The sequence below is a fragment of the Tachyglossus aculeatus genome, chromosome 12 (assembly GCF_015852505.1).
Source record: "Tachyglossus aculeatus isolate mTacAcu1 chromosome 12, mTacAcu1.pri, whole genome shotgun sequence".
Taxonomy (NCBI): Eukaryota; Metazoa; Chordata; class Mammalia; order Monotremata; family Tachyglossidae; genus Tachyglossus; species Tachyglossus aculeatus.
Genome location: NC_052077.1, coordinates 22864100 through 22890414, shown reverse-complemented (window position 1 = coordinate 22890414; position 26315 = coordinate 22864100). Strand labels below are relative to the sequence as shown.

The 26315-nt window shown below is 44.5% G+C and overlaps 1 protein-coding gene and 1 non-coding gene across 2 annotated transcripts in view; both read left to right on the top strand.

The window, feature by feature from the left end:
* TMEM154 (transmembrane protein 154) overlaps positions 1-23151 on the top strand; it is a 52606-nt gene extending 29455 nt beyond the window's left edge. The window contains exons 5-7 of the mRNA XM_038755250.1: positions 1555-1640; positions 3538-3595; positions 21384-23151. Of these exons, the coding sequence (XP_038611178.1) occupies positions 1555-1640; positions 3538-3595; positions 21384-21399 (160 nt within the window). The 3' untranslated portion in view covers positions 21400-23151. The remainder of the gene's footprint in view (positions 1-1554; positions 1641-3537; positions 3596-21383) is intronic.
* Positions 23152-25718: 2567 nt separating this feature from the next.
* LOC119935901 lies at positions 25719-25856 on the top strand. The gene has a single exon (XR_005453499.1). It is a non-coding gene; the product is annotated as a small nucleolar RNA SNORA7 (small nucleolar RNA).
* The last annotated feature ends 459 nt before the right edge of the window (positions 25857-26315 follow it).

Here is a 26315-nt window from a genome sequence, read left to right as displayed (position 1 = left end):
CCTCATCTGTAAAATGGGGATTAAGATTGCGAAGCCCCACGTGGGACAACCTGAGCACCTTGTATCCCCCCAGTGCTTAGGACAGTGCTTTGCACATAGTAAGTGCTTAACAAATACCATTATTATTACAGTGCTCTCCCCACAGTAAGCACTTAACAAATATGCCCATTTGATTGACTGAGGCCATGCTGCTTCCCTCTGTGTCTGGAGAATGTCCCTGGCCACCCTACCAGAGGGGCATCCAAACCTGTCTGGACTTGGCTTTGTGTCAGTCCAACCTCGTGCCCTGGGCATGGGACTAGTGAGCGCTGTCTGCCCTAGCCCTCTTAGTGCAGCAGGCTACCACTAAGTCGTCACCTAGTAGCAGCGAGAGCCTAGGCATCTCCCCACACATCTAATTTAATGCTAAAAGGGAATCATGGACATTCAGCTATTCTTCTCCCTGCCCTATCAAGTCCTATATATCTAACACCGATTCCCAAAGTGTTCGAGTCAATGAGAAGACATTCCCTGGGCGATTTTCAAGAAAGATGAGATGAACGTATAATTCTTCCATTTTATTTGGCGTGGGGGGGGGGGGGGGGATTTTGCTCTCCTCTTTTCTTCCGATCACAATCTGCCTGAAAAGCAGTCCCTAGACCAGAATCCTTCCTGCTCCCACCTCTGACCACAGGAATGTATTGGATAAAGACCTCCTTGCCCTAGAGACTGATTCATCATGACCTGGAATTTTTCTGGGCTATCTGATCACCTCTCATGCCCACTTAATAAATACTATCCAGGTGTGTCCATCTTCCAGAAAGCGACACACCCGGTCTTTTTTCCAATGCATTCCTGTGGTCAGAGGTGGGAGCAGAAAGGATTCTGATATAAGGACTGCTTTTCAGGCAGATTGTGACTGGAAGAAAAGAGGAGAGCAAAATCCACTTCACCTCCTCGACTGTCAGTTTCAAAACTTGGGAGGTGGCTAAAATCAATGGTGTGTCGATACTCTGGATATTTTTTTCCCGTCTTCCAGAGATCACTTTCTCCGCTTCATCTCCCCAACTGTGGGTTTCAAAAGTTGGGAGGTGGCTAAAATCAATCCCAACAGAGCACGGTAAGGAGCTCTGTTTCTCTGAGGAATGAGAAGAGGATTTGGAAAGAAAGCAGTAGAGTTGGCGTCGGCTTTCCTAACTCCAAGAGAGTTTTCGGGAATGCTCGATGAAAGAACAGAAAAATGAGGCATGATTAAAATGTGAAGTCAGCCTCCCCCAAGACAGTGTTGTGGTTAAAATGTCATCGCTAACTTCATTTTCAGCCTTCAGCGTAACATGAAGATCACCTTTTGGTTCCATTTGTGTTGTGCAGCCTGGCATTCCAGCCCCTCCTTTGCGGACCAGTGATAGATTTATGTTTGTTTTATTCTTAGCTCTCCAGTGAAGGCAGATTCCCTAGCAGATGGAATCTCCATAGGCATGCTCTGAGTTCTTTTGCCCCGGTGTTAGTGTCTATCTGAGTGAAAAAATGTGGTCTCATGCTTTCTCTAACTTGTCTTTTGTTTTCTCTCTCCAGCCCTATTTTTGAGGAAGATACACCTTCGGTTATGGAAATAGAAATGGAAGAGCTTGATAAGTGGATGAATTCCATCAATAAAAATGGTACATGGTAACCTACAGTTTTTTCTTTTTTCTGAAGAACAATAGAAAATGGTGACATCATTACAGATAGTTATGTCTCCCACAGTTCTGGATTTGCGTTGAAGGATGAGCTTCACCTTATGTGGTCTAGTGAAAAGAGTAGGGCCTACAACATGGAGGACCTGGATTCTAATCTCTATGCTCCGCCTTAAGAGCCTTATGTTTTAGGCAGGTCATTTAACCTCTCTGGGTTGCAGTTTCCTCACCTGGAAACTTCCCCTGCCTAGCCCGTCAATAAGTAATGTAAAAGCACTTAGGAAAAAAACAAAAGCCCTCTACAAATTCAAGGTATTTTTCTTTCTAAAGTCTAAGTGAATTTTTCCTATTCAGATTAAAAGAGTGGACGAACAAGTAGAATATTTTAGGGTTCAGGTGCCTACAGAAACTATAGTAAACAAGGATTTGATTGGGCAAAACTACCTAGGTTTTCCAGAGGAGGTTTTCAAAGCATGAGTGGGAACCTATTTCTATTTGGTAGCTAAACCATGGGCTGGCTTAACAAAAGAAGCTTGGAATGTAGTAACAAATCTCTCACTGCTTTTCTGCTTTTTCTGAATTTAGCCGTTTTGGGGTTGATTATTCTACTGGGTCCCACACTTCTGCCATGCTGTTATTGTTTCATTCTAGGAGAAATCATATTTAAGTCCATGATATCAAGTAATCTGCAAGTCCTTTGGACCTAGAAGCTGATGAAAGCTAGATAACCCAAAGCATTGATGAGAGGGACCAGGAACTACTTCCTGGATCCCTACAAAAATCAATCCATAGATCCATCGTATTTATTACACACTTTCTGTGCACAGCACTATAAGCATTTGGAAAAGTACAATACAATAGAGTCAGTAGACCCAATCCCTGCCCAAAAGGAACTTGCGGTCATTTGTGATTGTCTCTATCTGTTGCCGAATTGTACTTTCCAAGTGCTTAGTACAGTGCTCTGCACACAGTAAGCACTCAGTAAATATGATTTATTTATTTATTTTATTTGTACATATTTATTCTATTTATTTTATTTTGTTAATATGTTTTGTTTTGTTCTCTGTCTCCCCCTTCTAGACTGTGAGCCCACTGTTGGGTAGGGACCGTCTCTATATGTTGCCAACTTGTACTTCCCAAGCGCTTAGTACAGTGCTCTGCACACAGTAAGCGCTCAATAGATACGATTGAATGAAATGAAGGATTGAATGAATGAATTTGTAAGAGTGGAGATCTTCTAGACTGTGAGCTCAAGCTGGGCAGGGAATATGTTTACCAACTCTTTTATATCTACTCTCCCAAGCATGGAGTACAGTGCTCTGCACATAGTAAGCACTCAGTAAATACCACTGATTGATTGATTGATTGATCTTTCCCATTTGGGGAATTTAAAGGGATCTGCCAACTTTCCCTCTCTTTAATCTCCAAAATTCCCTAATGAGATCCCTGTTAGGAATAATTGGGAAAATTAAAGGTGAAGGGGAGTTGTTACCTTCCCTGTGTTTGTCCCTTGCAGGTGGAGAGCCTGACCATTTCTCATTCAATGGTGTTTACTGAGTGCTTGCTGTGTGCAGAGCACTGTACTAAGCACTTGACCCCACTGACTGCAGGCTGAGACCCCAGCTTGGGAAGAAAAGCAATGAATGCTGCCTGATCTGGTCTAGAAATTTGCCAGTGAAAGATACTACTCAAAGAAAAAAAAAAGGTTTCCTCTCTTGTTACCATTTAAATCAGACAATGGCTAAATGAGGAAATGCCTACCCAAGTAGCAAGAAACAGATAAAAGAAGTTCACCCTGGGGTGGTCTGGGTTATTTTTAATACTAAAGATAGAGGAAGGAATTGCAGTGGCTAACTGAGTCATTGTTTTTCTCCTATCTTAGCTGAATGTGAATGTTTGCCCACATTACAAGAAGAAAAGGAATCAAACAACCACCCAAGGTACTTTATTTCCTTTCGGTGTATAATCTGCTTGAGAGCTGCAGGGTAATGGGATCAACATTCCCTCCTTTCCCCCTGTTTCCCCGAAGTAGGGGGTGTATTGGTGAGAGAGAGGGAGATGAGGGAGGAGGAGAGTGAAGGGAGCATTGCAGCATAAATGTCCTCAGGGTTCTCGATCTAAAAAAATAAAATCAGGATTTACACCTTTAACTCTATAGAAATAGAAATGTTCTGTACGATTCTGTCTTTGTTATGGTCATTGTTTCCTAGTTATAATAAACTTGGGTTTGTGTATGCATTGGAGGAAGGGATGCCTTGGAGAGAAAACAGATGGCAGTGAGAGCTTCCCAAGGGGTGAATATAAACAAGGGTGAGCAAAATTAAGATTTAGAGATAATTTAAAAAACCAAGCCCCATGCTCCATGGCCAGAGTCATTTCATGAGGAAAATAACAGAGAGATGCCTAATCTTTATCCAGATTAGACAATGAAGCTCTTGCTCTTTCTCCTTTTCTAGCTTCCTTTCCCACTTCAGTTTTTGTCAGTAAATCTGCCTCTGTCCTCACTACGCCTTTCCCTCCTCCTAACTTTCTCTTGGTTCTAGGGACCTGAGTGTATTTCTCTGGTTCTGCTTGATGCTTTTACCTGTGAGGAAACATATTTCCATAGGTCTCTGCTTGTGTGTCCCTCCTTAAGTGGGACAGTGTTGGGGAGGTTGTTAGAGTGGGAGATAGTTTGAGGGGAGGGTGAAAAGGAATGAATATGTGGGAGGTATATAGGTAGGTAGGGGAGGTATGAATGTTTGAGGGAGTTTTTGCATGGGGAAGACATAGGTGTGTCTCTGTAGGTGGGGGAAGATATGGCGATATGAAGGGGCATTTGTGTAGGGTAGGGGTGAGAGTGGGGAGGTGCTTTGTCTTCACTTTTTGACCTGTTTCTAGGGCGCCTGCAGTTCTGAGCCTGCTCAGCTCTCCCTGGCCACATCTCTCTGCAGACCCTGACAGCCAGAGGGGCCAACTTTTCATTTGAGGCAGGGGGATGAAAAGAGGGCAGAAAACTTGGGCGGGGTTGAAGCCTGGGAAGGGCCAAGTTTCAAAGAAAATCATCATTTTGGGTCTTTTCAGCCCTGGTAGGAAACTCTCAGGTCTTGTCAGAAAACTGGGACAAGACGGTCTGGGGGTCCAGCTCCGACTTCTATGGAACGGGCACCTATCCTGACCTTGGTCTTTCCATCAGACAGGGATGGCCACGTTTGCAGCCCAGGACTTGCGTGTGTAGAAGGTTTTGTGGGTTACTTCCTGCTTTTTGACCATTCCAGAAAATCTCTCAGACAGCTGATGAAATCCCCAGAGAAAGAGGAAAGCCAAAGGTGGTTTGCGACTGTGGTCTCCTTTCCGTGGAGACCACACCAAGCGCCTTCCTCCTCAGGCAGCAACATCGCAGCTTACCCCACGCGGTCAGTGATTTCCCTGCCGATCGGCAGGCGGCCATAGCAACCATCTGGCGGGGAAACTACCGCAAACACGGGGCAGGCTGGCTGTTTGCCAAGAGAAACACATTCCTCCCTGGCGAAGGCTAGCCCAAGAGTTTGGTAATGCAGAAGTGTTTTTAAAATTCAAAAACTAGAGAGATCAAAAACTGGCATGAACCCAAGCGGCTGGATGAACAAAAGCGGTCGGCATACATGAGGGCGAGCGACCACCCGGCACCAAGCTGCCAGCCTTGGGATGGCAGCGGGCACACGCTGGGATGATTTAGTCAGGTCGGCGGCTGCTTTAGTCACAGAACCTGCCTTCAGGGACAACTCCCGGTGCCCATCTTCTGCTGGCAAGTCCGTTTTTGGCAGTGACTACACTTACTCGGCTGGAGAGGGGAGGGAAGGTGAAGCATTTTCCAATATTCCCAACTTGTCCATGCGTTACGAGCAACAAACCCAGATCGTCCACCCCTGCGTTCCTTCATTCAGTCTGGGACGAGGTGGGCACAATAATAATAATAATAATAATAATGGGATTTATTAAGCACTTACTATGTGCAAAGCACTGTTCTAAGCGTTGGGGAGTTACAAGGTGATCAGGTTGTCCCACGGGGGGCTCACAGTCAACCCCCATTTTACAGATGAGGGAACTGAGGCCCAGAGAAGTTAAGTGACTTGCCCAAGGTCACATAGCTGACAATTGGCAGAGCCGGGATTTGAACCCACGACCACTGACTCCAAAGCCCGGGTTCTTTCCACTGAGCCACCGTGCTGTGTATTGACACAATCTGGGCATGCGGAGATGTAGGATCTCTAGACTGTAAGCTTGTCGTGGGCAGGGAACGTGTCTGCCAATTCTGTTATATTGTCCTCTCCCAAGCGCTTAGTACAGTGCAATGCACACAGTAAACAACAGAAACAATTAGCGTGGCTCAGTGGAAAGAGCATGGGCTTTGGAGTCAGAGGTCATGGGTTCAAATCCCGGCTCTGCCAATTGCCAGCTGTGTGACTTTGGGCAAGTCAGTTATCTGGGCCTCAGTTACCTCATCTGTAAAATGGGGATTAAGACTGTGAGCCCCCCCCCCCCACCCCCCCACCGCCGTGGGACAACCTGATCACCTTGTAACCTCCCCAGCGCTTGGAGCAGTGCTTTGCACATAGTAAGCGCTTAATAAATGCCATCCTTATTATTATTATTATTATTATTGATTGTTGTGCCCAATTACTAGGGCAAAGCCTGGCCTTTAGGAGGCGGGAAGGGGAGACAGGGGTTGCGCCAATTACACAGCCTGGGTGTTGCCCCCCTGCCAATCCTGGCATTCCCTGGGGGCAGGGGCTGAAATAGGGATGTCTCCTTTGGATACTCATATCTTGGATATTCCTTTGGCTGCTCCTATCTTGGATACTTCTTTGGATACTCAGATGATGCGTATCCTTTGGATACACAGAATGAGGTTTTCTCCGTACCACTAGGTGGCTGTATTTAATTGAGAATAATTACCATAGCTAGGCAACAGTGTTTTGCATCTCTAATTCAAAGGTACATTACGATTTGTATAAAAAGGTTACTTTTGACCAGGGAATGTGGAACTCATTGGAAGAGTTCAAAAACCCGATATAGTGACCAAGGGCTCCCGCACTGGTGGGGCGGTCAGCAGGGATTCCGGCCTGCCACCCAAGATGTCATCATCATCATCATCATCAATCGTATTTATTGAGCGCTTACTATGTGCAGAGCACTGTACTAAGCGCTTGGGAAGTACAAATTGGCAACATATAGAGACAGTCCCTACCCAACAGTGGGCTCGAGTGGGTCCCATGCTTAGCTGAGGTGAGGGAAGGGAATCTGACCATTTATTGAGCATTATTGAGTATTATTTATTTATTTATAAATATTTATTATTTATTCATTATATATAATTATATATTTATTTATTTATTTAGACCATTTATTGAGTATTTATTGAGCACTTACAGTGTGCGTAGCACTGTACTAAGTGCTTGGGAGAGTACTGGCTGGTGCAGTAGCAGCTGCTCAGCAATGTCATCAATGGTCATCATCAATCATCATTGGTATTTATTGAGTGCTTGCTATTAAGAGAAGCAGCGCGGCTCAGTGGAAAGAGCACGGGCTTTGGAGTCAGAGGTCATGGGTTCGAATCCCGGCTCCGCCACATGTCTGCCGTGTGACCTTGGGCAAGTCACTTCACTTCTCGGAGCCTCAGTTCCCTCATCTGTAAAATGGGGATGATGACTGTGAGCCCCACGCGGGACAACCTGATCACCTTGTATTCCCCCAGCGCTTAGAACAGTGCTTTGCACATAGTAAGTGCTTAACAAATGCCATTATTATTATTATTATGTGTAGAGCACTGTACTAAGTGCTTGGGGGAGCACAATACGAAGAGTTAGCAGATAGGTTCCCTGCCCATTACTTAGAAGATGAGCCCGCTACTGTGTCCAACCTATCTTGTATCTACCCCAGTGCTTAGAAAAGTGAATGTCACATTCAATCGTATTTATTGAGCGCTTTCTGTGTGCAGAGCACTATACTAAACCCTTGGGAAGTGCAAGTTGGCAACATATAGAGACGGTCCCTACCCAACAGCGGGCTCACAGTTTAGAAAGTCACAAAGTATGTGCTTCACAAATACCATTAAAAAAAAGCTTACAGTCTAGAAGGGGAGACACATGAATCTAAATAATTTATAATATATAATTCAAAGATATTTACATAAAACATTATGTTATGTACATATGTGTAATTTTATTTCTTTATATTAATGTCTGTCTCCCCCTCTAGACTGTAAGCTCATTGTGGGCAGGGAATGTGTCAGTTTATTGTTATATTGTACTCTCCCAAGCACTTAGTACAGTGTTCCCCACATAGTAAGTGCTCAATAAATACAGTTGAATGATTGAGTGCCTGATTACTATGGGGCTGAATGTCCGGAAAATATCAAATGCTCAAAAGTCAAAGATCCAAGTGCACAGATGATGCAGAACAGAGAGGAAGATAGGGATAAGAGGGAAGGCCTCTTGGATGAGATGTGACCTTAATAGTGCTTTGAAAGTGGAGAGAGTGGTGGTCTGGTGTATTTGGAGGAGGATGGAGTTCCAGGATAGGGGAGGATGTGGGAAAGGGGTCGGTGGCGAGATGGACAAGATCGGGGCATAGTGAGTAAGTTGGCGCTAGAGGAACAGAGCGTATGGGCTGGGCTGCAGTAGCAACTGTGAGAAAGGTAAGGACTAGAAGTTTTGTTCTTCCTCTCCTCCTTCCCTTTTCTAAAACCATGGTACAGTGTCCACATGGCCACAGCCTGAACATTTCCAGACTTCTGAAGGAGCCACTATATGAGTGATAATGGCACCCAATCGATCAGTCTGTTGTATTTATTGAGTGCTTACTGTGTGCAGGGAACAGTACTAAGTGCTTGGGACAGTGCAATATTACAGAATTGGTAGGCATGTTCCCTGCCCACAATGAGCTTACAATTCAGAGGGGGAGACATTCATATAAATAAATTACAGATATGTAAATAAGTGCTGTGGGGCTGAGGGTGGGGTGGATAGCAAGGGCTTAAAGGGTACAGATCCAAGTGCATGGGTGATGCAGAAGGGAGAGGAGTAGGGGAAAGGAAGGCTTAGTTGGGGAAGGCCTCTTGGAGAAGCAGCCTGACCTTGTGGAAAGAGCACAGGCCTGGAAATCAGAAGACCTGTGTTCTATTCCCAGCTCGGCCACTTGTGTGCTGCGTGACCTTAGGCAAGTTGCTTAACTTCTCTGTGCCTCAGTTACCTCATCTATAAGGGGGGATTGAGACTGTGAGCCCCATGTGGGACATGGACTGTATCCAACCTAATTAGCTTGTATCTATCCCAGTACTTACTGCAATGCCTGGCACAGAGTAAGTGCTTAACAAATACCATTAAAAAAGATGCCATTTTAATATAATAATAATGATGGTATTTGTTAAGTGCTTACTATGTGCCAAGCACTGTTCTAAGCGCTAGAAGATTCAAGGTTATCAGGTTGTCCCACATAGGGCTCACAGTCTTAATCCCCATGTTACAGATGAGGTAACTGAGGCAGAGAGAAGTTAAGTGACTTGCCCAAAGTCACACAGCTGACAAGTGGCAGAGGCGGGATTAGAACCCACGACCTCTGACTCCCAAGCCCGGGCTCTTTCCACTAAGCCCCGCTACTTCCCCATTATGGCTGTGAAGGCAGGGCATGGTGGTCTGTCAGTTATGGAGAGAGAGGGAGTTCCATGCCAGAGGAAGGACGTGGACTAGGGGGTTGGCAGAGAGAGAAATGAGATTGAGATACAGTGAATAGGTTGGCGATAGAGGAACCAGGTGTCTGGGCTGGGTTATAGTAGGAGATCAGCAAAGTAAGGTTGCAGGCGGGGAGCTGCTTGACTGCTTGAAAATTGATGGTGAAGAATTTCTGTTTGGTGGATGGGCAACCATAACTTGCAGGACAATTTCAAGGCCAGCAGCAACAGCAACAGTAGGGTTGCTGCAGTTTGGCCCGGGCAGTGGCACTAGTCACTCAATCAGTGGAAGTTCCTGAAAGCCTACTAAGCACTTGCTGCACTCTTGGGAGGGTGAAATGAATGCAGAAGTCACAGTCCTTGACCTCAAGAGGAGCCTTGCTCCTGGGTGATGGGGGCAGAAGTGGAGATGAGTGCTATCTGTGGGGTCTGCGATCCCAACAGATCAGAGGGTTTATGTAGGTGTGGAACGTTCCATTTCTATCTCTTTCTCTCTCCATGTGTGTCTCTGTCTCCGTTTCTTTCTCGGTCTTTTTTCCTCTATTTTTCTGTATTTTCTGACTTTTCGGGCCCACTTTGAACTCTTACAAATATGGCCGCATTAAGCCAAAAGGGACGTGGCCGGTCTGATCAATGTAGGAATGGGAGACATTGGACTGAAACGGTTGGATGCTTCAGAAGATGAAATTAGTAACTCAGCTTAGCTCCTTCCCCATTTCCCCGTCCTCACTCCTGTAGAGCTAAAAACATTCTGGTATGATGCTAACAGACCTGCAGATGAGTATCCTCAAGGTGAAATATGAAGTAAGAGACCTGAATACTTGTTGAAAACACCCCACTTGACTTTTGCAAGAGTAGAAGGATACTCTATACTGACTAGAATAGTTAGGCATTCTGCCTCCTTAAATCCTCTCCTCCACACCCACCCCATTCTCCATTAGAGAGTGGACATGCCCTCTCTCTCCTGACTCAAAGATCTGTTGTGGTTCTGTCTGTTCAGTGCAGGGTATTAGTGCAGGGGCAGAGGCATGGCTGAAATGAGTTGGGCCAATTAATGGCCTCAAGTTATGGCCCTTTGATTCTGCAAACCTAAAGCCAAGTAGTGATTGCTTGTGATGAAAGATTGAAAATACAGAAGGCCCTATTAGTTTGGTTTCAAACCCTACTTAATTCTAATGAAGTAATCTTCCAAGGCCTTTATGATCGGTACAAACTTTATACCTCTCATAAATTCAAGCAGAAACTTCCCTCATTTAAATTCCAGAACCATACAGTATTAGAAGGAAATTTAATGCTGTTTTACATTCCAGCTTTCTTACTGACCCCAACTGCAGCAAATTCTTTCCAAATTGATACTTCCTGGACAAGCAGCTCCAACACTTGAAAAGCAGCAGGGCCGAGCAGCGGACTGGGACTCGGGGGTCCTGGGTCCTAATCCCAGCTCACCTGCTTGCCTTCTGAGTGAGATTGGGCAAGTCACTTAATTTCTCTGGGCCTCATTTTCCTCATCTGTAAAATGGGAATTAATACCTGTTGGGTTGTGAGCTCCATGTGGGATAGGGACAGCATATGATCTGATTGCACTGCATCTACTCCAGTGCTTAGGCATGGTCCTCAACACAGAGTAGGCATTTAACAAATAACATAATTATTACTATTGTTACTGGAGAGTAGAGTCTGACATATTCTATAAGGTGTACAAAAGAGATACCTTTCAAGACAGAAGAGTATTCACAGGTAGTATTATTATGGCTCTGATATTAAAGAGTAGTGGCTTCCTCTGCCTCTACTCTTGCTAAGGTATTCTGTTAGCCACATGAAAAAGCACTTATTGTTTCAAAAACATATAGTAGGAGCAGGAGTTAGATAGGAATTAGGTCCACACTATAAAGGCAAAAAAGCCATGACCTACCCTGTGAAAGTCCTGCTGCTGAATTATTTCTGTGACAATATCCATACCCAATTTCTACCTTGAAATATCAAAACTGCTTACCTTCCAAAACATTTCACTCCATTACCGTAAGCTCATTACAGGCAGGGAACATGTGCACTATTTCTGTTGTACTGTACTCTGCCAAGCTCTTCACGTAGTGCGCTTTGCACATAGTAAGCGCTCGATAAATACCATTGATTGATTGATTACCGGTAACTCTCCTCTCACTTTGGACTGTGAATACCTGGTAGCTGTATAGGGGTTCATATCTCAATGTGGAAATTTGCAAATCACCGTAGGAATGTTTATGAAGAGGAAACGGAAGGTTTTTTTCAACTCCAAATGCCACTGTTAATTAACAACCAGAATAGCTAATGGATTCCACTGCATTCATTTCAGGTACTTAAAAATACCTTGTCTTGGCCTATTCAGAGTTTGTCTCTGGCAGAAAAGCCCTCTATATGCTGCCGATTTGTGCTTCCCAAGCGCTTAGTACAGTGCTCTGCACACAGTAAGCGCTCAATAAATACGATTGAATGAATGAATGAAATGAATTAGCCCAACTGAGTATTTACCCAACACAAAATGCAGTGAATAAATAACAACCATTCACTCGGCTTAGTGCCTATGCGGCCAATTTCTGAGGGTCAGCCCTGCTGTTGGTTCAGTCGAATCTTTCTGCTCTGAAAATAGGAGACCTGAGTTCTAATCCTGGTCCTGCCTTTAGGTGGCTAACGCTGGTGAAGACCTGCCCAAGCACTTCACGAGACGCTGCATCCCTGCCCACCTGCTCTCTCATTCTACAGCCCTCGTGGGAACATAACTTCTAGACTGTGAGTCTAGAAGATGTCTTCTAGACTGTGAGCCCGTTGTTGGGTAGGGACCGTCTCTATATGTTGCCAACTTGTACTTTCCAAACTTAGTACTGTGTTCTGCACACAGTAGGTGCTCAATAAGTATGATCGAATGAATGAACATAACTGGCAGGGCTGAGACAGTGCCATCAGTGCTGCCACTGGCATCATAATCCACTCCTCTGTGCAAGGCCCTGGTCCGATGCCTCAGGACCAATGCTTATTGATCGTTCCTGATGGGAGACGTCATTAGCTGACAGTCAGAACTCACATAGACTGATACGTTAACTGGAGAAATGCCCTCTTGCTTTTTTATGATATTTGCCAGGCACCAGACTAAGCACTGGGATAGGTACTAGCTAATCACATTGGACTCAGTCCACGGCCTACCTGGGACTCACAGTCTTAATCCCCATTTTGCAGATGAGGTAACCGAGGCATTCATTCATTCATTCATTCAATCGTATTTATTGAGCATTTACTGTGTGCAGAGCACAGTACTAAGTGCTTGGGAAGTACAAGTTGGCAACATATAGAGACGGTCCCTACCCAACAGTGGGCTCACAGTCTAGAAGCACGGAGAAGTTCAGTGACTTAATAATACTAATAATGATGGTATTTGTTAAGCGCTTACTATGTGCCAGGCACTGTACTAAGCACTGGAATAGATACAAGGAAATTGGCTTTGCCATAGTCCCTGTCCCAGGTGGGGCTCACGGTCTCAATCCCCATTTTACAGATGACGTAACTGAAGCACAGAGAAGTAAAGTGACTTGCCCAAGATCACACAGCAGACAAGTGGCGGAGCCGGGATTAGAACCCAGGTCCTTCTGACTCCGAGGCCCGTGCTTTTTCCATTAGGCCGCGCTATTCTCAAGTGCGAATGACAATATAACCCTAGGACAAATCTTCTCAACTGCATTTCATTTAACATTTTCCCCCCTAAACTCAGTAAGTGATTAACAAATTTGATCATTATTATTAGCATTAATAATAACAGTAATGGTGGTTTCTTCATTTAAGAAAATCCTGTGTAAGTTTTTGCCCAGAGAACAGCAACTCTGGTGAGTTCACTGATTCCCACAGTGGCTATTTGGATTATCGCTCACCAGTAAATCTTCTACCTTTCCCCTTTCCAGCAAACAAAGGTGGAGTTGCATGAGGCCTTAACTTTAGGTAGGTGATGGTCTGGGGCCCTGAAGCAAAAAATGCCAACCGTGCTGGGGTCATCAGATCTGAAAAACTCCCTTCAAGAGGAAACTCCATTAACTAAGTTAGTTGCATGCAACAGAAAACTCAGGCTCTTCCCCAGGTCGACTGTGTCACCAAAAGGAAAATAAATACCTCACTGCCCTAAAGCAGTTAAAGCTGCTGACCTCTAATTATCCTTTCTGGTCAGACACTGGCCGATGAGGACGTGGAACAGGAAATTACAGCAGCACTCTCTGAAAAATGGCCAGAAATGGAGCATTAGCTGTTTTCTTTCTGTTTCCTCTGTTCTGTCCGTAAGTTTTTAGATCTGAAGACTTCTCTCTTGAAAATTCTTGTTGCTCCCTTAGGAGCATCTTGTCTAAATGGACAAAAATCGAGGTCGGTAACACTTGAGTTGTTCCGCATTCCTTTATAAAATCACTGATTTTACTTGACAAAATACATTTCTTTTTCAGCGGTTTTGGAAGATCATTTTTTCCCCTATTCCATTTTCTTCTTTCTCCTTTACCTGTTTCATTCCCATCACTTTCTCTGAGCTGTCTCAGCTGTCATGATAACCACCAGTAGTGCTGCTTGCAGGCAAGGAGTCAGTATTAACTTCTCAGGGTGTTTTGGAGGCAGGAAATCTCCTCTCTCAAGAAAGGCAAAACACAAGCTGGCAGATTTCCACTGAGTCTTCCCCCACCTCATGTTTCTCCCGCCCTCAGTATCTGTGCTTAAATGCTGTTGTTGCATTCATGTTGCATTGCATTCTCTCCTCCCACTGAATGGTGGGAGGAGAGAGAAGCAGTGTGGCCTAATGGGTAGAGCACCTGCCTGGATGGTAGAAGGACCTGGGTTCTAATTCTGGTTCCGCCACTTGTCTGCTATGTGACTTTGGGCAAGTCACTTAATCAATCAATCAATCAATCAATCGTATTTATTGAGCGCTTACTATGTGCAGAGCACTGTACTAAGTGCTTGGGAAGTACAAATTGGCAACACATAGAGACAGTCCCTACCCAACAGTGGGCTCACAGTCTAAAAGGGGGAGACAGAGAACAGAACCAAACATACCAACAAAATAAAATAAATAGGATAGAAATGTACAAGTAAAATAAATAAATAAATAAATAGAGTAATAAATATGTACAACCGTATATACATATATACAGGTGCTGTGGGGAAGGGAAGGAGGTAAGACGGGGGGATGGAGAGGGGGACGAGGGGGAGAGGAAAGAAGGGGCTCAGTCTGGGAAGGCCTCCTGGAGGAGGTGAGCTCTCAGCAGGGCCTTGAAGGGAGGAAGAGAGCTAGCTTGGCGGATGGGCAGAGGCTTAACTTCTCTGTGCCTCAGTTACCTCATCTGCAGAATGGGGATTAAGACTGTGACCGCCCCCCCCCATCCCACTACATGGAACCCAGACTGTGTCTAACCTTGATTCGCTTTTATCTACCACAGGGCTTAGTACAATGCCTGGCATGTAATAAGCACTTAACAGATAACCAAAAAAAGACAAAAAAAAAACATATATAGAAAAGTATTTTGATGTTAGCTCTTGGAGGGTGGAGACTGTATCTTTTTCACTCTCCAAATGCTTAGTGCCAGGGCTCAGTGCGCAGAATTGCTGACCTACTCACCTTCTGAAGGTGGAAGGAGTATCGCAAAGCCAAAGGGATGAAGGTAACATCTTGCAGAGAGCAATTCTGAAGGGTGACTTGCCTCTGCTAGGGCAGGGTGTGGGGAGTTGACCCGGACAGGAAGAGCAGCAGGTGCCGAGCCGCCAGAAGGGATCGAGCTCTAGAGACCAGCTCATCTCTTCCTGTTTCTTTTTCTTCGTGTTTGCCTACATCCCTAATGCAGGAGGGATCTAGATGAGTCCTGGGGGAAATACTGCCAGTTCTGCCATTATTCACACATTCCCGCCCCTCTGCTTTTGTTTGTCCTGAACTTCAGATTTCCACACTGATACGCTATTTTAGCTCCTTTACAGTATGTAGCGATTATAAGCTCATTGTGGGAAAGGAATGCGTGGCTCAGTGGAAAGATCACGGGCTTTGGAGTCAGAGGTCATGGGTTCGAATCCTGACTCCGCCAACTGTCAGCTGTGTGACTTTGGGCAAGTCACTCAACTTCTCTGTGCCTCAGTTACTTCATCTGTAAAATGGGGATTAAGTCGGTGAGCCCCTCCATGGGACAATCTGATCACCCTGTAACCTTCCCAGCGCTTAGAACAGTGCTTTGCACATAGTAAGCACTTAATAAATGCCATCATAAAAAAAGGAATGTTTCTATCAACTCTGTTATATTGTACTCTCCCAAGAGCTTAGTACAGTGCCCTGCACACAGTAAGTGCTCAATAATTATGGTTGATTGATTGATAGATTGGATGGTCATTCATTCCTTCAATCATTTATTGAGTGCTTACTCTGTGCAGAGCACTGTACTAAGTGCTTGGGAAGTACAAGTTGGCAACATATAGAGACGGTCCCTACCCAACAGCGGGCTCACTTCCTCCTTGGAGGACAAACCTAGATAAAAAAGGGAGAGGAATTTGGTTGTCTCCTTTCACTGGCTTTTTCTTTCTGTCCTCTGATAATCCATTCATTCATTCAGTCGCATTTATTGAGCACTTACTGTGTGCAGAGCACTGTACTAAGCTCTTGGGAAGTACAAGTCGGAAACATATAGGGATGGTCCCTACCCAACAACGGGCTCACAGTCTAGAAGGGGGAGACAGACAACAAAACAAAACATGTAATACGGAACTCTGTCACATTTTATAGTTATATAACTATGTAGCTTGATTCTTGATGTCAGATGATCTTAGAATGGCTTCTAAGACTTACAAGGGCTTAGAATGGAACATAAATGGTCTCTCCTTCTTCTCCTGGCCTGTACTGAGACTTTCTACCCTATGTGTTGATAACCCTAGCCTTGCGCAGACTGGATTTTCTTGGGAATATCATTTAAAGAACCTCAACCTCTAACTCTCTTCCTTCAATCAGTCAGTCATATTTATGGAGTATTTATTGACATATTAATCAGTCATACAGAGTGAAGTAGGCCACTAAATCAAAAACACCATGCTGCAAATGTTTGCAAGTTACCCCTCCATAGTTAGTTAAAGGCTGTGAATCAGATCTTGAAGTGTGTCCCCCAGTAAAAAAGGGCATCTTATTTAGCCTGGATCTTTGCCTAGATCTCTGTGGCCATTCATTCATTCATTCATTCATTCAATCAATCATATTTATTGAGCACTTACTGTGTGCAGAGCACTGTACTAAGCGCTTGGGAAGTACAAGTTTGCAACATATAGAGATGGTCCCTACCCAACAGCGGGCTCACAGTCTAGAAGGGGGAGACAGACAACAAAACTAAACATATAAACCAAATAAAATAAATAGAATAAATATGTACAAGTAAAATAAATAAACAAATAGAGGCCACTTCCCTTTGCCTCAGCATATATACCCAATTTTTTCCCTTCTCCCTCTCCGGGCCCCACAAGCTGTGCTTGTGACCTCCTCCTCTGGGGCAGACTTTCTTCGTAGCCTGTATACTGATGGAGACGGATTTTTACTTGGGAGCAGAAACCCTGCTACGGCTGGTCAAAGAAATGTGGGGGTGGGAGGGGCGAGGCGGGGAGGTAGGTAGAAACTGATCAGAGGTGTGTGAGATTTTCAAGCATTCCAATTGTAGGAAGGGGGTGAGTGTAAAATAAAGAGTTTCTGATTTTTAAATCTCTTTCCAAGGGCTTTTTTGGCTGTCGCTTCTATTACCAACTCTACACAGCCTGACCCTTCTCCTCTGCATTCTTGCATTTCCTCCTGCCTTCAAGACATCTCTACCTGGATGTCCCACCGACACCTCAAACTAAATATTTGCAAAACAGGACTCCTCATCTCCCCACCCAAACCCTGTCCTGCCCCTGACTTGACCATCACTGTAGAAAACAACGCTGTCCTCTCTATCTCACAAGCCCGTAAACTTGGCTTTATTTTCAACTCGTTTCTCTCATTCAACTCACTTATTTAATGTGTCACCAGATCCTTTAGTGTCTATCTTCACAACATTACTAAAATCTACCCTAACCTTTCCATCCAAACTGCTACTCCTCTAATCCAAACATTTATCGTACCCCACCTCGACTACTGCATTAGCCTCCTCACTCTCCTCTGCCTCCCATCTCTTCTGACTCCAGGCCAGACCTAACTCTGCTGCCCAGATTATTCTTCTAAAAAAATGTTCAGTTCACATCTGCCCACTCTTCAAGAGCCTCCAGTGGTGACCCATCCACCTCCTCATCAAAAGAACCTCCCACTATTGGCTTTAAAGCACTCAATCAGCTTGCCCCCTCCTACCTCATCTTGCTGATTTTCTATTATAACGTACCCACACACTTCACACTTCTAATAGCAATTTACTCACTGTTTCTCCATCTTGTCTATCTTACCACCAACCCCTTGCCCAAGTCCTTCCTCTGACTTGGAACTCCTTTCCCCTCCATACATGACAGATTACCATTCTCCCTGCCTTTAAAGCCTTACTAAAATTACATCTCCTCCAAAAGGCCTTCCCCAGTTAAACCCTCTTTCCCCTATCCTTCTTCTTCTCCCTTCTGTGTTGCCTATGCAATGGATCTGTATCCTATAAGCACTTGATAGTCACCCCTCCCTCAGCCCCATTATTCATTTATATTAATGTCTATTTCCCCTCTAGACTGTAAGCTCCTTGTGGGCTGGGAATAGATCTTCCCACTCTGTTGCACTGTACTCTCCCAAGCGCTTAATATAGTACTCTGCCCACAGTAATCACTCAATAAATACCTTTGATTGACTGATCGATTGGCCCACAAATCTGAGCCAGGCCTGGATTTAACCCGAACATCTGAGGGCTTTCCTTACACTGCACATTCCCACACGGATTCATAGACTTCCCCCCGCCCCCCAACTCCAAATTACAAGTTTCTCCCTGCCACTTTCCACTGTGACTTGAAAATTCATCATCATTTGTAGAAGCATAAGCATTTGCATAAGCAGAAGCATAAATTCATAAGCATTTGGGAGAGTACAATTAGGCTAAAGGACATGACCTTAAGGAGCCTGAAACTATTCACTGGTCTCGGTTTCAGGCCCATTTCCTGATAGGAGAGGTTCCCCACAGGTGCCTGTCCCTTTTGGCCCTTTCAAGGCAAAGGAATAATAAATTACTGAAGTCAGAGAAATTGTAAATTATTTTTTCCTGAGCAGGTCCTCTTCACCTTGGGATTCATTCCAGTCCAGAGGAATCCTACTGAGATCATTTAAGGGAAAAACTAAAGCCCCAAATCTTGCAGTGCACTGGAGAAGATATTAATAAACTGATAGATGTGCTAAACAATATATTTAGATGTTTAAATAAGAAGATTTTTTCAATAAGATTCTGGAACTGTTAGATTTACATCTTTGGACTTTCCCATGGAGTACTATAGCAATGAAGCACCCAACAGATAAACAAAACAGCCCAGCATGTGCAAGAGAGGGCTGCGTCACCTATGTACTTGGATCTTGTATCTTTTAAGCTCTTGATAGTTACCTGGCCCTCTCCCCACCAGGACTTTTGTCCCTAGCCATAATTTATTTTAATGTCTGTCTCCCTGTCTCGATTGTAAGCTCCTTGTGGGCAGGGATCGTGTCTACCAACTCTGTTGCATTGTACTCTTCCAAGCGCTTAGTACAGTGCTCTGCAAATGGTAAGCATTCAATAAATACCACTGAAGGATCAGTTGACTGATTTAGCTGAGGACTAGTTAGGGCAACCCATGGTCAAAGAATTCAAGTCACTGAGCCCCTCTGGCTCTCATCTACCCCATGGCATCCCAAGGGTTATGGTCACCTCCTGGGGGTCCCGACAAACGCCACCCCAGAGCAGATCCCAATCCCCCTCTATAGGAATCCTATTTAGGAGTGCAAATTCAAGTTAATTTCACCTATAAAAATAATGCATGCCTGCATTTTAAATTTGGCCTGAATTAAGGGCCTGTTCTGGGAAGTACATTATTAATAATGTTTTGGCTCTGTGAAAAAATGACTTAGAGATGTACTGTTGTTTTCACTGCATTCTGATACTGATGTTCAAGCCAGATAGAATGAAGAGGCTAGAAAAAGGTTATTCGTTAATCCTATCGTAAGAGCCAAACATAGATTGATGTATGGGGAGAGGGGGAATGTGGCACTTGTTGTTGGCCAGCAATGCAGAATACTTGGTTGACGGAAGGCTGTAATCAATTGATCGTATTTATTGAGTGCTTGCCATGTGCAGAGCACTGTACTTGGAGCTTGGGAGAGGGTGATGCAATTGAATTAGCGGATACATTCCCTACCCATAATGAGCTTATGGTCTAGAGACTCCAAGACAAAGAGGGAACAGGGAGTCCTCCAGCCTGGCCCAGGTTCTGGGAGAGACCACAGACCACAGCCTCTCCAAGCCTAGTGATCAGGCGGCCAAACTAGCCACCTGATTCAACCAGCCATCCTTAAAGGCAGCAGAGCCCAGGAAGAATCAGCATCTGTCCCTCAGAGAGAAAGTCATTTTGTCTCTGAATCCAGGTTCCCTGTTTTAAAGTGCTTTGTGTCGGGGTGGTCTCCTTGGGAACTGGAGTTTGAGCTGGAACCCATACAACTTGAAACAACTTGGTCAGAGGCATAGGGCGGTTGGGAGGGGACGGGGAGTGGGGGGGGCTATGTTAGAGGCCAAGAGGGGCCCCGCAAGAGTCGGGGTGGATGTCGGAAGGGGAGCGGTTCTTGCCACACTGCCTGGGCTTCACCGATTCTTAGCTGTGTGCTTGGGTTGGGGCTGAGAGGAGGGAGGGTGCCTGTGAGTACAGATGGGTTGGGTGTCTGACTCCACCCTAACCTCTTCCTTCCTCTCTCCCCTTCCCCCACAGGCCCAGCCCCAATGTGTGTCTAATTGATGCTACCGAAGGTCTTTCGATTGAAGTGGCCGCATAGGAAGAGAGGGTTGGGGATGTTTTAGGGGAGAAAAGAGTCTTAACCCACAATGGTTTACAGCGGAGATGGGCTCGTGAGAACTGTTGGTTATTACCGGCTCTACCCCAGACTCGTTGAGTGGGACTGTGGATGTGCCAGGAAGTGTCACTTAGAATTATAATCCTTTTGTCATCAGTAGAAGGCAGAGGTCACGTGAGGCGAAGTCACATCTAGAAGGAAAATGTAGGGAGCTGACTGCTGCAGCGCTGGAAATGGCAGTCTAGGGAAGACCTCTTGAGCAACATGAGCTATATGTGGCCTTGGCTTTCATCAGATACCCAAAACTGGCTTTCTGGGAGAGTCAGCCAGAGGCAGAGCTCCTACAGAAAAATTACTGAGCAAGAAACTAGGAAAAAGAAATAGAAGTCTTAGTGGACACTCCATGGAACAACTGCACAGGCCCCCAAAGTGAAAAAATGTATTTCATCATTTATGTCTGCTCCTGCTGTTAGACGGTTCTGATTATGTTCTGACAGAGAATAGATACTCTGAAATCATCTGTTGGTATGAATGAAACTAGCTATTGAAAACACGTCAGGAATTCAAAAGCTTTGGAGAAAAGCAGCCTGTGGACTTTTGGAAAAAAGGGCAATTTGGCATATATTCATCAAGCATTGGACCAGAATTAACTGAAGCTGAAAATCTCAACTCCATCTGGATCTCACAGCTCCAGGACTGGGGGGAGGCCAGGGAGATGGAGTTTAGTCCTGACCTGATTATGTTGAATCTACCCCAGTGCTTAGAAGAGTGCTTGGCACAGAATAAGTGCTTAACAAATACCACCATTACTATCATTATTATTATTATGACAGGGTGAATATGGGTTTGAACTAGTACTGTTCTTGGTGCTGAACCCAGATTGAGTACGGATTTCCTCCCAGGTGTCAGGGGCATTAGGCTGAGCTCAGTTTGCTGTTCTTCCTAGCTCTACATGGGACTCATCCTTGCGAGAATGCATCCAGTAGTTAGTAACTAGAGTGACCAAATCTTGCTCATATCTTGGAAATAAGATGCTGTTTTTATTTTACAGTGACAATGAATCCTGAATGCTGCTGACATTTTCCAGAGGAAGCTGCACCTCAGGGAGTCTGGAAATGCTGCCAATTGAGGGCGAAGTGGATGTGAATTGAATTAATCTCCAACCACTGCAGATATAAGAACTTTTTGCCGCTTCTTGGAGCATTCCGTCTTTAGGTGATGAGCATTACCAAGACTCTCCAGAAAGAAGCAGCGCAACACAATGCAGAAAGCCCGGTGCAGCCCCACAATTTTCCAGGGAAATTCTCTGGCACCTACCCCTCCAAACAGCCGGTGCCCTCCTTCTCTCCCAGACCTTGGTTTGCTGTGGCAAGAAGGGCCAAATCGTGTGTCTCCACTGAAAGCCCCCTGTTCCCTCTGTCTTGAAATCCTTCATGATTTGCATCGTGGTGGTTGCATTTTCACAACTTCTTTTTGAATAATGTTGTTACTTCAAGTGTGCAGGGAACTTGTCCTCATCGTGTATGAACTTCCCTGGGCAGAATCAGCACTTTTAAAATGAGGAAACCCCTTTAGGCTAGTAACAAATGTTCTATCTCCCAAGGGGACTCAGTGAAACCCTGCCCTTCCCAACAGACTGCCTCCAGTTATAAGCTTCTTGATTGGAGATGGACCTCTCAGAGGCTCTTGGGAAGAACTCAAGGTGTAACACTGTGAGACTCTACCTTTTAAATTCTGCTCCCAATTACTCTCTCCCGCTCTTATCTCTCTTTTACTTGCTATCTCTTTCTCTATTCTCTCTCTATCTCACTCTATTTTATCCCAACCCACCCCTCTCTCCCTCTTTCTCTCTGGACTGGGAAAATACTTGAACGGGTTGCATCAAAAACAAAGAGACACTTTCTAGGTCAAATGCAGTGGGCCAGTTTATCATCTACCAAAAACCTGACCCTTCCCCCTATAGCATTCTGGCAAACACCTGTTTTTTCACTTGCCTAGAGTAAGTAACAGTTTCAGGTAGAGGACTGGTAAAGATTGTGGCATGCATTTAATTTATTCTCTACTTGCTCCCTGAAGTCAAGTGAGCTGAGGAGCTGGTCTACTCTGGGCCCTTGTTTGAACAACTCTCTTAAGGTATAAAACAGCAGCTGGCCTGAAGGCTTGCATAGGCAAGAGTCTGAATCCATTGCCCCGTAGAGAGTTCAGAGGCAGAGAGACATTAACAGTTATTTGGTTTGGCAATGGTGAAGGCCCTGTCCCCATTTTTACCACCTCAGAGAAAATACTGTCAGCCTTATCCAGCCTCCTTTGAGAACTCCCCTGCCTCAGACCAAGCACAGATTCTCGGATGTGAGCAAGTCTATCTGTTTGGCAGGTGGCATTTGGGGCTTCTGAAGCCCCTACCCTCCATTCTTTTGGCAACTTCCAGAGTCCAGGCAAACTCACTGCTGGGGGAGGGAAGCAGAGCTCAGCTTCTCCCAGGCCATCTGTAGGCATGTCTGAGCCCACAGACTCCCGGCCAAAATTCCATGACATCCCAGACTCAAACAAAACTCATTCACCCAATCCCCAAACATTCTTGCAACATTCACTGCTTGCCAGGCCCCTTTGGTTTGAGTGCAAGGGGGGCGGGTCATACTTGTGGATTCAGGAAATTCTTTGGAGAAACCAAAGTTAGTTTTGCCCCTTGCAGACAGTCTCTTTTTTTGAGGTTCTCTATTTGGTTTCTATGCCGCTCGGTCCAGGAATGGATTTGGCTAGAGAAGCAGCGTGGCTCAGCGGAAAGAGCATGGGCTTTGGAGTCAGAGGTCATGGGTTCAAATCCTGGCTCCGCCAACCATCAGCTGTGTGACTTTGGACAAGTCACGCAACTTCCCTGTGCCTCAGTTACCTCATCTGTAAAATGGGGATTAAAATTGTATGAGCCCCCCGTGGGACAACCTGCTCACCTTGTATCCTCCCCAGCACTTACAACAGTGCTTTGCACCTAGTAAGCGCTTTACAAATACCATCATTATTATAATTATTTGGTGATCTAATTCTAAAATGTCTGTCTCTAGTCAGCTCTATTACCATGGTTCTCCTTAACTGTTTCCACCCTTCTGTTAGCTAACATTTTGTGAACCCCCAGTAAGTTTCAGAAATGCTTGTTTCTCCACCTTTCATGCCCCCTCAGCTTCACTGCCTGCTTTCTCTGCCCAGGCCAAAAAAAAAATCAACTAGCAGCCTTTATCAGCTCATTCTCACTCCAGCCCTTAATCCTCACTGTGGACAGGGAACACATCTGTTTACTGTTAAACAATGATCTCCGCACCACTTAGTACAGTGCTCTGCACACAGTAAGCACTCAATAAATATAATTGACTGACTGACTAACCCACCAACAGAAGCTTCTGTCCCTGTAAACTCCTTCTTGCATTCCACAGGTGTCTTTAGAATTCTGGAATATCACTTGGGAAAACAGTGCCACGTTGGGCAGCACAGGTATTTTTATTCAGTATTTAAGACATCAACCTCAAACCCCAAATTGAACGATCTTTTCCATATGTAAATAGGTTTATACCTGGATAATGTACTGAACCGTGTTTATTTATATAGGGTACACGCCACTTGAACTGAAGGGTCTAGAATACCTTTCTATGTGCCCTGCAAGGAGGGTAATGTACCATAGCAAACTTCTGGTTGGTTTAGCTAAAACAATCACATACTTCACTCTGAAGGCCCCTATATTTCTGGCATAATTCAGCACCTAGGCTGCATAACGAAAAAACCATTTCAGGAATGTTTTTGATGCCAAATATATTGTGACATTTTAGATCAGGGTAGAGTAGCCCACTAGAGAATAACCCACTAGAAGATGAATACTTCAGGCTTTTCAACTACCTAGAAAGAGGGATTTTCTTGATGTTTTCAGCACTGCTCTCAGTTATACAAAGTCTATTCTAGGTAGCTATCCATGGACATATGTAAAATAGTCTAATCTTAGCTGCTTTTTATGTTGTTGGTAAATAAACTGAAAAGGGATGGTACCTCTTGGATTGAAGAGTAAAACTCTTCAGAGAAAACAACAACAAAAAAATACAGCTTCTCAACACCACTGTCTTGTCCTAACTGGACAGAAATGTTAAGCTACTGGGAAAAGTTACTGAAAAGGTTATATGAATGCAAGAGAGCAAACAGGATGTTTATTAACCCAGAAAATAGGTAATGCCTAAATCTAGAAGATTATCCTCTTAATTTTCCTTAATTGCTTATGATATAATTGCTGCATGTGTTTCCCAAATACCACTTTGAACAGATGAATTGATGAAACAATACCAAAATGAACAGAAAAATTGGATTTAACAGAACTGAATACACTATGGCAGACTTGTGTTTAATTTTATTCTTGGGGATGAAACTGAGTTTCTACACTCTTACGCATGTATTAAATGGTAGCATATATTTTGTTCAATATGAATGGTTTTTATGGCAGGATTTTCTTTTTTTAATGGTTTAACTAAAAAAATTGAAAAATGTCTTGTCAGAGTTTCTACTAAATTTTCCTAACTGTTCATTTTTCCTCCACCCCAGCACTCTACAACGATACCAGCCATCTGTGATAGTCTCTGGATTGTTCCTGGTATCTAGTTTCTCTTCCCAGATTCCCCAGTCACGGAAGAAATTAGGGATTTTAGAACATACACCCAGAGTTGACCCTGTATTCACAGTAGAAGGATTATGAGTGCATTAGCACTATACATGAGTGGACCGTCCTGGCCGTATTCCTTTAACCTGCCACACAAGTTCTCTGGAATGTGGCTCCCCTTTGCATTAATAGCCCTGACCTATGGGTGTATTTTCCACATATTTCCTCCACCCCTAAAACCTGATTTACCTATTTCCCTTTCATCTACCTCCCCCCTCATCTACACCTTTTCTGTTTTCCCTTTTTCTTCCCCTCCCAAATCTCCTGTGGCCACCTTTGATTCTCCTCAGAAGCATCCAGAGCCAAAGCTGTTAATTCTCATTCATGTTCACTGTGAACCTTGAGAATGAAAGGCCGAAGATTAGCACCCACACAGGTACTGACTAAAGAACATACTTCTAGTTAGAATATTATTACAAAAAGTCAATGAACTGTCAGACTGGCAGGTAACCAATGTAACAAACGTCCTGCTACAAGAAGAGCTCCGGGGGGTGAATGTGGGGACTGTGGACTGGCGAATCTCACTTCTATTCCTGTAACATTAGCAGAATCAATAAGTAAGTTCAGAATCGGTGAGGAGTGAGAAAACCACAATTGCTTGGGGAAGATAACATGGTTTTGGAAAGAAGAATCATGCCTCACTCACTCATCTGGTGTAGAAGAATTTGTTTGCAAATATGGTGGGAGGAGGCTGAAAATCCCCTCTCAGGACAGCACCTGGAGAGTTTCCAGTACTCTACCAGTATTGGCTATGGGAGAGAGTGTCAGGCAGAGACATACCCATTCCATTACTAGCTTGAGTAGTAGCTGGTGAGTGGAAGGCAATCTGCTACAAGTCAAAACTCCCCTGGGCAGTGCTGGGCAGCAGCGGCATGGGAGAGAGTCGAGGGCAGAGACTCAAGTTTACTGCGCGGAAGGAGGCAGTGGTAAATAAATCATTTCCATATTTTTTACCAAGAAAACTCTATGGATACAATACCAGAATGATTGCAGATGGAGATGGGGCATTCTGGGAGAGTTCTGGGAGAGTCCTTGGAATTGCTATGGGATGGAGACAACTCGACAGCATAAGATAAGACAAGGCTGAAAATGGGAGAGTCCTATTTTCAACCCCACAACACTTATGTGCATATCTTTATATATTGTAAATTACTTATTATTGATATTAATTTTGGTCTCTCCCTCTAGTCAGCCAATCATATTTATTGAGTACTTACTGAGTGCGGAACACTATACTAAGCACGTGGGAGAGTCCATTATACCAATATAACGGACACATTCCCTGCCCACAATGCA